The 10,316-nt window shown below is 37.5% G+C and overlaps 2 protein-coding genes across 3 annotated transcripts in view; both read right to left on the bottom strand.

Moving 5' to 3' along the window:
- LOC104719286 (phytochrome C-like) overlaps window positions 1-4,475 on the bottom strand; it is a 5,836-nt gene extending 1,361 nt beyond the window's left edge. Inside the window, exons 1-4 of one of the 2 annotated variants that reach the window (XM_010437170.2) lie at window positions 2,274-4,475; window positions 1,640-2,133; window positions 665-990; window positions 182-561 (exon numbers count right to left, since the gene is read on the bottom strand). In XM_010437170.2, coding sequence (XP_010435472.1) covers window positions 182-561; window positions 665-990; window positions 1,640-2,133; window positions 2,274-4,263 — 3,190 coding nt within the window. In that variant the 5' untranslated portion in view covers window positions 4,264-4,475. Of the gene's footprint in view, window positions 1-6; window positions 562-664; window positions 991-1,313; window positions 2,134-2,273 lie in introns of those variants that run through there. The other variant, XM_010437171.2, reaches the window with a different exon arrangement.
- On the bottom strand, window positions 9,472-9,954 carry LOC109126874. Its single transcript, XM_019230762.1, has 2 exons — window positions 9,756-9,954; window positions 9,472-9,698 (listed from the first exon to the last, which is right to left on the bottom strand). Exons 1-2 carry the CDS (start codon window positions 9,952-9,954, stop codon window positions 9,472-9,474), a joined length of 426 nt encoding a protein of 141 aa, XP_019086307.1.

Below are 10,316 nucleotides of genomic sequence, written 5' to 3'. Positions count from 1 at the left end.
TCAAAAGCACCACTTTTATTCTCAACAATAATGGAAATATTGAAGACAGGTGGTGTTGTGCTTCAAATCAAGGGAAATTGTGTGAGGATCACAAAGGCTGACATTTCAGACTCTCGCAGGTACCTCAACGTTCCTCTCTCCATGAGTTTCACCAGCTTCTGGGTGATGTGTAGTCCTAAACCTTCCCTTGATGTTCCCTTCCTCAACGGCTGAAACATCTCTCTTACCAGATCCTCAGGCAGTCCCGGTGCCGGGTGTATTATCCTGAACTCTATCTCCACTCTTTTCATTCTTTTCCCTATAGCTTCTATCCGCGCCATTACCTTGAATGACACGCATAATCCCTTCCATGCAGGCGTGAATCGTATGCTGCTTAACAGTGTCTCTGAGAGGATTTGCTGAAGCCTTAGGTTGTCTCCATACAGTCTCATTGATGAAACTTCTTGAGGATAGTCGCAGATGATCTGCACTTTACGTTCTATGCTGAGCTCCGTCACTTGTTTTACAACTGCTTCTAGGGATTCTTGCAGGCTGAATTCGCTGCAATCCAGTTCCACATAGCTGATTTAAAAGCCATAAATAAAAAGTAACAGGATTAGAACAGAAGATTCTAGAGTTAGCAACTAAGCTAATGAGAACTACAGAAGAATCAGGTTTTTGGTACCCTTGTTCGATCCCCTCTATGTCTGAGTCGCTTACGACTTTGGCTAACTGCTCCCTGCATAAAACACTTGCCCTCAAGAGCTGTTTTTGCTCTTCACTTAATCCAGATGAATGTAGCAAATCTTGAAGGAAGGATATTGCCTTTTCGGGGTCCTTCATTTCATGGCGGAGATATGCCAATTTATTAAGCGTGCAGGTGATCGCCTCCTCTGATATTTGCTGAACCTGTAGAGCATATTGGAGTTCTGGACTAGGTACTTGCAAAAAGCACAAAATCCCAGTAACCTTTCCCACAATATCAGTCCTTTTGTTTGCTGAAAGCAATGCCTCGNTCCATGCAGGCGTGAATCGTATGCTGCTTAACAGTGTCTCTGAGAGGATTTGCTGAAGCCTTAGGTTGTCTCCATACAGTCTCATTGATGAAACTTCTTGAGGATAGTCGCAGATGATCTGCACTTTACGTTCTATGCTGAGCTCCGTCACTTGTTTTACAACTGCTTCTAGGGATTCTTGCAGGCTGAATTCGCTGCAATCCAGTTCCACATAGCTGATTTAAAAGCCATAAATAAAAAGTAACAGGATTAGAACAGAAGATTCTAGAGTTAGCAACTAAGCTAATGAGAACTACAGAAGAATCAGGTTTTTGGTACCCTTGTTCGATCCCCTCTATGTCTGAGTCGCTTACGACTTTGGCTAACTGCTCCCTGCATAAAACACTTGCCCTCAAGAGCTGTTTTTGCTCTTCACTTAATCCAGATGAATGTAGCAAATCTTGAAGGAAGGATATTGCCTTTTCGGGGTCCTTCATTTCATGGCGGAGATATGCCAATTTATTAAGCGTGCAGGTGATCGCCTCCTCTGATATTTGCTGAACCTGTAGAGCATATTGGAGTTCTGGACTAGGTACTTGCAAAAAGCACAAAATCCCAGTAACCTTTCCCACAATATCAGTCCTTTTGTTTGCTGAAAGCAATGCCTCGATGAAGTTACCATCACGATGGTAGAAGCCAAAGAAAAGCTTCTCTATGTTCTCCTGGCCAGAACCCACAGCATTCAAAGCTATTCTCAGTTTAGTTAACGTGTCATGGTCTTTAAGGCGGCAACCATAATCATTTGAGGTGAAAACCTCCCCAAGAAGCATTTTATTGACAACTTCTTCTCTCTTTATCCCGGAGAGCTTCTGCATTGCATCGTTCCACTCTGAGCATAATCCATTCTCATTGGTCATAAAAATTGGCGGAATGAGTGTTGAAGGGCTCCACATGATTCTGACATAATCTCCTTGCACACGGCTGTAGTTTTCAATAAGTGTTTTCTGGCCTGTAACATCTTGTCCAATGAAGCATACACCAAGAACATTATTTGCCGTATCTCTGCTACAGCAAGTGTTGACAACTAAATCAACTGGACTGCTTTTCCTTTTAGGACCAAATGCTCTGATCCTGATTTCAGCACCACGTTCTTCACTACCTATTATGTATTATGAACACAAGGCACAGATGAAAATCTGCGAAAACAGTCAAAAACGATGAAAACAAAATATAAAAGGAAGCCAGAATCCAGATAAAGGAATTTTGCTTCCATACTGGAGAGGAACATGTTAGCATTACCTTCAAGTGCCAATGCTAACATGTTCTTAACGGTTTCTGCATTATCGTTCTCAACAAGTTCTGATATAGGTTTGCCTATTGCTTGTTCAACTGCCAGTCCAGTTACCTCCGCCGCTTTTGAATTCCAACCATTTATAACACCAGAGGCATCAACCGCAAATATAGGAACAGCGGCTGTATCAATCAAGCGCACCATTTCATTCACGATAACACACAATTCATCTACCTTCTGAACCCTATTATCCACAGGCGGGACATCCATAGCAGTCTTTGAATGCTCCTCTTGCAACGAGCCTTTTATTATTAGCTGCAGAGAATTAATTGCATCCAATTCCATGTCATCCCATGGCATACTTTTCCACCTTACTATTTCCATAAAAGCCTTGAATGAGGATCTAGGATGCATCCTCTTACCATCTCTGTCATTGGGATCATGTCTTGCACCACCCCACTTGATCTGTTTTGCAGTGCTAGACCGGAACCAGAAAAGGAAATCTTTTTCGGTAATATATACGGCAGCCATTCCACAGATTGACTCCCCAAGAACAGAAGCATCCGGATAGCCAGACTCCATTAGACTTTCAGTGGTAAAGCCAGTGTTTCCTCCATGACTTTTGAGAACCCAATCGATTAGATCTCTAATTTGTGTCTCTGTCGGAGTAACCCCCAGAGACCAGAGTTTCTCTTTGTAATAAAGGGCTGCTCCATCACATTTAACAAGATCCATTATATTTGGTGATTGAGTGACTATACCTATGGGTGCATTGCGAAAAAGCATGTCACATAGCACACTCTGAGTTTGCAAAATACGCTTCTCTTTCAACAGAACAGCTGATTCCGCTTCTTTGTTGATCTGCACGCCAAATACTTGAGTCAAGAATTCACAAGCATACCTTAACGGAAACGGCACGAATCTAGGACTTGCGTGATGACAAACCACCAAGCCCCATAAGTGTCTGCCAGTCTGTAGATCTATGTTCATCTCATCACTATCGCTACCATTGATTGTTACGGACATGGCAAGAGACGCTACTGAGCCCATATTACTCATATATTGTGCGTGACAGCCATGAGGAGCTCTCAAAGTAGATCCAGAAAGACTTATTGGCTGTGAGAGACACTTGTCTTGAACCACTTTAACCGGAACAGCAGAACAATCACAAATCATCCTAACCTTGTTTCTCATAAAGAGAAATCTCGAAGCTTGGGGTATATCAGTGGCAGAGTAATGCAACCCAAGATAAGGTTCCATGTCTTCCCTGCAGCATTCAGCGACCACTTCCCCATGCCCATCTTCATGAAACTTATACACCATCACCCTATCATAACCTGTTAATTCACTAACTTCCTTGACAAGAGCATCACATAACAACGACATATTCCCACTAGGCAATGCCTGCAACCTTGAAATCGATTTAGCTGCAAGCTTATACGATCTCAAAGCCCCTGCAGTAGTAACAGGCACCTCATCCGGACTAACTGGCTCCAAATCTATAACAAGACCCTCTTCAATCCGATGCAAAATCGCATAAAAGGGCTTACTTGAAGCCTTACAATGAAGCGTGATGGGATTCAGAATACTAATCTCACCAAAGTCAACAGCTTTCTGCAAAGCAGAACAACCTGGAGACTGAAACAATGATTTCACCTGCTCCATACTTGGAACTGTATGTGGAGTTAAACCCAACATCTCTTGAGTGTTTTCACTAAAGGCAATAAATTTGAGGGTTTTCTCATCAACAACGATCAAACAACCAAAAGGCTGAATCAACATCCCTCTTTGAATCTTCTGTAAGTAAGTTGAGACAGTTGAAGAAGGTATCTCACATGAAGAACTCGGCATGTTCAAGTTAACTGAAGCTGAGTAGTCAAACAAACGCTCAGATTCTTCGAAACTTCTGTTTAGCTTTGCATCGACAAGGACCTGTGAAGAAACTCGGGAGTTTGGTCTAGATCGAGTGGAACAGCTTCGTGAAGTATTCGATGACATCACTCAATTCTAAACGAATCTGCAGAAGAATCACAAAGCTTTTTTCGAAATTTCAGAAGTGGAGGTAAGAGAAAACCCCAAAAATTTCAAGGATCCGAATGAATCTTCATTAGGGTTTCGTTTTGTTTTAGATTTTGCTGCAACAAATTTATCTGAGAAAGGATCTTTGGAATGTTCCTCAGTGGTCTGAGAGAGAAGCTGGGAGAGGAAGGGGGAAGAAGATAGATGCGTCAAAACGCCATGCTTTTTTTTAATTAAATAAAGAGAACTGCGTGGCGGGTTGAAGCACGGAGCACAATAACTGTTGTCTCGTGTATTAAGAGTCTACATGCGTGCCGTTTTCGTCATGTTAGTGTTTAGATCGGCCTCATTTAAAACCAGCTCTGGGCGTTCGGCGAGAACCGAGTAAACCGAACCGAGAAAACCGAGTTTTTTGGTTATCGGCGCCGAACTTAAGAGAAAGAGTAAATCGATCGGCATAAACTTTTGGGGATTTCGGTTATCAGTTCGGTTCGGTTCAGCAAGCCACAACCGAACAGTTATTTGGTTCTCCTCCAACCATCACCTATCGTCGAAGATCCGCCGTAGTTAAGCTGTTGAAACGAGATCGAGTTGCAGATCCGCCGGATGATTGAAGAAAGACGATGATGGAATAAAGAAAAAAAAATAAACAAAACGTATAGGTTAGTTGCGTTTAAATAAATCTAGGTTTTTTTGGGCTTATCTAATGAAGAATATGTTATATGAATATATTGTATGGTCAGGCCCAATATTATTACAGCCGAGCTATTTAATATCTATTTAATAAAATACAAAACCCTAAATCTAGTTTATTATTCTTACACTCTTGCCTCTCTCTTAGCCGTTTCTCTATTTCTTTTTGCCTCTCACAAATCTGAAATCAAAAGCTAGAGAACAACTCTCTTTCATTTTTCCAATTTTCAATTCTTTGCAGTTAAAGTTTCACCTTTTTTCAGTTCTGATGTCGCTTGTATCCTAACTTTTCCATCTAATCCCCTAAGCGTATTAAAGCTATGATTTCATAGTTTTTGTGTTTGAAGCTGGAGTTTGCTTGCTATCGAAAGCCATTGGATCTTATGATTTTCATAGAGGAATGATTGTTATTCATATTCGGTTAACCGAATTAACCGAAATAAAATACGAATCGATTTATTTTGGAATAGATTTTAAAGCAGATAACCGAACCGAATAAACCGATTACCGAATGAACCGACCGAATAAAATTTTGGTTTAATTCGACAGAATTTTTTAAAAACCGAAATTTTGGAAAACCGTATAAACCAACCCGATTAAACCGAGAAAACCGAACGCCCACGGCTATTTAAAACACAAAGTGTTTAGATGTTGTCCAAATTATATTTCCAGTTGTTCACTACATTACAAACGCAGTCATTTGCGTTTATATAAATTTAGAAAAACTTTCACATTTAGAAGTTTGTTAAAAAAAGAAAACTGAGAATCTGATATAATTTTATGAAAATTACGTTCTCAAATATTTCATATTACATACAAAACAATGTTATTTACAACTAATCATTAGAAAATCGTTGAAATTTAAAATTGTTAAAACAAATAGATGAGTTTCAATCTAAGAAAACCTATATATGTTTACAAACTAACTAGATAGCGTGGAAAGTATTTACGTAAAATTGGATTGTTTGTTACAAAATAATAGTAGAAACATTATTTATTCCGTACATTTTATAAAATTATATATTTAATTTACTTAACTTCATACTCTGATTTTGACCCGTAGTCAGTACTACTATTTTGGTTTGTGTGCAATATCAAATTTGTTAATTATAATTTCGGTAAAGTCTAAAACAAAATCATCAAAACATGTATTGACCTGTGATCTGGTATTACAAATCGATGTGTTCATGTTTATATATCTTAATATACCAACTTTACAATAATGATTGGTGTTAATATTAACACCATTGCAGTTATTGTTATAACATGTTAGTATATATTAGCTTTATATGTGAAAATTACAATTAGATAGTTTGTTATTGTTTTCTACGATTTCTGAAACAATAAATAGAATCTGTTTGTGACAACCCGTCCTGCGGATTCCACTAGCCCATCGCTAGCCGCCCCAACGGACCCCAAGCTGGCCCTGCAGGACATCGATCAATTGGTGACAGCTTGTCTTGTGGGAAGGTTGTTAAAGGGTGGGGACCAGGGTTTGAGGAACGCTCGGCGCACCAATAACCTACTGGTGGATTTGGATGAATAGTTCCTGTCCACGGTGAGGGGTTAGGATCGATGCCCTGCAGGGCCAGATTGGGGTCTGTTTGGGGAGGCTAGCGGTGGGCTAGAGGGTTCCGCGGGACGGGTTGTCACACTGTTAAATAATTTCGAAAATATTATTTTCTTATTTTGTAAACAAATATAAACTTTTCTTTTGTTAGTTATTAGATTAATTAAAATACAATAGCATATTTCGTAATATGCCACATCAAAGCTGGTTAAAGTTCTAACAAAATTGCTTAAATAAGTATATAGAGATATTTTAAAAATATAAGCAATATTGTATCTTAAATTTAAAATATATCTGTCATTATTAGACGATTTAGATATATAAATATTTAATCTTAGTTTTATCAATAAAATTAAGTTTTATAATTTTTTTAAATACTTTGTTATTGTTTCCTAAGATTTCTGAACAAATAAATAGAGTCTGTTCAATAATTTTATTAAATAATTTCGAAAGTATTGTTTTATTATTTTATAAACCAATATAAGTTTTTCTTTTGATAGCTATTAAGTTAATTAAAATGTAATGGCATTTTTGTAATATGCCACATGATAGTAGGATTAAACTTTAACAACTAGGTAACAACCCGCACTATGTGTGGGATAAATCGATTTAAAGAAAATTATTATAAGTAAAATTATTATCCTAAAACCAATATCTGTTTGTGTCAAACATAATCTGTAACTAAAGTTTTTTTATTTATTTATTCAAAGCTGCAATTTTTCATTTAAAAATATGTTTCTTCCGTGAAATCTTTGAATGTGTAAGAGGTTTTACGGTAGAAAAAATATTGATAAAATGTTACTAATTCTTGCAACATGTTTTTTGTGTGGTTTAAAAATCAAATTCATATCTTCTTATGTTTTATTTTGTAATCGTAACAATTTTGCATGTTTCTTATGTAACCATAACAATATATATTAAATTATTCGGTAGTTTTATTATTTAATTTTATTATATGTTAGTAACAATCAGATTCTAAACTAAATTTTCTGAAGATAATCTCATTTATTGATTTAATTTTTTTGATTAGGCTATTTAAAATTTTTGAGCTAGTAGATTTGTTAATATTTTCTATAAATGACTGATTATTACCAAAAAAACCATTATGAAAAAGTTAATGAAATTCCAAAATCAACATTTCACCCGTGAAATATGTGAATGTGGTAAAGAAAATATTTATAAAAATGTTACAATTTATGGCAATATATACTTTTGTGTGTTTTTAAAAATCAAATTTATATTTATGGTTTATCGAGTAACTATAACAATTTTGCATAATCTAATGGTCACTCATTTTAAATATATTGTGATTTTTTTTTGGGTACTAAATTTATTTAAAATGATAAGGGTTATTGTCTCATTTATTTTTAATAGCACATAGATGAATATACAATTAGAACGTATATTCCTGAGGATGTTACATTGATAGTGGCTTTACCGCTGGGTAGCTCTCATTCTGAAAACTCTCTAGGTTGGCATTCTACGAAGACCGGGAAATACACAGTGAAATCAGGATATGTTACGGAGCGCTTAACGAAACAGCGGACTACTCAGGTCATTCGGTATGGGCCGGATATTACTCCCCTTCTAGCAGGGGTCTGGAGGGTGTTCTGTCCACCAAAATTCAGCATTTTATGTGGCAAGTTTTATCAGGGTGTGTTTCGGTCACAACAAATTTGCGGCGGCGAGGCATTTCTTGTGATTCTGGGTGTGTAAGATGCGGGAAACAATAAATCATGCTATTTTTTGGTGTCCACCGGCACGGCAGGCTTGGGCTCTAGCTCAGGTGCCTATCGGATCGGTCTCCTTCCCCACAGATTCTCTGTATGCCAATGTGGATCATTTTTTGGGTTCTTCGAATCTGGGTTCTCAGATAGCGGTTTTCCCTTGGATTATGTGGTATATATGCAAGGCGAGGAATGCTAAAGTCTTCGAGAATCAAATGGAAAACCCGGAAGATGTCGTAAGGGTAGCGATAGGGGAGGCATATACATGGTTATAGGCACAGGCAGAGGATGTGGATGAGGAATCATTCCCAATTCCCAGTGCCTTTGGAGCTTCAGGGTCGGGGCGCGCAAGTCACCATCCTGTTCTTTTTTCAGGGTATTGGTGTTTTGTCGATGGTTCGTGGAATGCAGGTGATGTTTTTGCAAGTGCAGGGTGGATGTGTTCGTCCTCTTTTGATGCAGTGACGACGAGGGGAGCCGCCAATTTTCGACGAAGTCTTTCCCCACTACATGCTGAAGTCGAAGCCTTTGTTTAGGCGATGCGGTGCATGATTGGACATGACTATCGAAATATGGTTTTTTATACAGATTGTTCAGACTTGGTGAAGATGGTGTCTTCTCCTCAGGACTGGCCGGCCTTCAAAACCTACCTCGACGGTATCAAGATAGATAAGGAAGAGTTTTCTTCTTTTTCTTTGTCTCTAATTTCAAGAAATGAAAATGTAAGTGTGGATTCACTGGCACGCCAAGCGCGTTCATATCCGTCTCATGCTTTTTTTGTAGATTCTTTTCCTCCCAATTGGCTCATATGAGTTGATCTTTTTGTTGTCAAATAAAAAATGTATAATCCTATTCGGTTATCAATATTTCCATTTTTAATGAATAATGACACTAAATGTTGAGATTAATTAGTTTACATACTTAGATATATATAAACAATCACACATCATGATATCCCCTAATTTGTTGTCATTTTTATATTTATTTATAAATATATATAAATCTATATTTATTGGGAATTAAGTTTCTTTTAATGAGTTCTGGGGTGATATACTTCTTTCTATAATCAATTATAATAAATATTGAAAGCTTGTTATTTAAATTATTGTAACAATACTAACATAAAAAAATAACATTTTGTTTTTATATGATTCTGTTAATAAGTTTTTTTTTTAACGGCTTCTTTATTACGGAAACTTAGTAGTTATTACAACTTAGATCATGCAGAAGAAAAGTAGGAATACAGGAATAGACATCATAAGAAATATTATCTGGTAAAGTTTTTTTTGCTAATAAATCAGCTGGTCGGTTGTTTTTTCTTGGTGTCCAAGTGAAATCAACTTCTTCAAATCTGGTTTTCCAATAGTTGATTTCCTTTATCGAGTTGTAGCACCCGAAGTTAAGAGTTTTGCCATTAAGAATCTCTGAAATGCTTTTGCAATCTCCTTCAAAAATTACTTTCTAGAAACCTTTACACCAACTGTGTTGCATTGCGATGAGGAGAGCTTGTAGTTCACTATCTAAAGGAGATGTAGTCATAATTCCAGTAGCTTGTCCTGCATCAATGAATGCTCCTCTCTCATTTCTCAAAATCCATCCTGCCTTTGATTGACTTGTAACCGTATTGTAAGAGCCATCATCATTGCATTTTATCCATCCAATCGGAGATTGCTGCCACATCGTGGTAGTTCTTGCAGTCCTATTTATAGGACCTGGAGTAACTATCTCACAGCTCAACTTTGAATATACTCTTGTGCTTGTATCCATTCCTCAACATCCTGCCTTGCTTTAACCAGTGTTGAAAACCATGAATAACTCCTTTGCTGAAAGACTAGATAGTTTCGACTCGTCCATAATCTCCAAAGGATTCGAATTGCCAGTTGATGTAGAAGATGATCACTTTGTGCAATAGAACCAGATAGAATAGCCTCCATCTTATCCTCTAGAGAATTTGTTTGCATAAGAATTATATTCAGAGGTAAACCTGAAGCTCTCCAGACCATTTGCGCATATGGACATTCAAACAAAATGTGTTGTGTGGA

Source organism: Camelina sativa, chromosome 10, assembly GCF_000633955.1.
Source record: "Camelina sativa cultivar DH55 chromosome 10, Cs, whole genome shotgun sequence".
In the NCBI taxonomy this organism is placed as follows: domain Eukaryota; kingdom Viridiplantae; phylum Streptophyta; class Magnoliopsida; order Brassicales; family Brassicaceae; genus Camelina; species Camelina sativa.
This window is presented reverse-complemented; position numbering and strand designations above follow the sequence as displayed.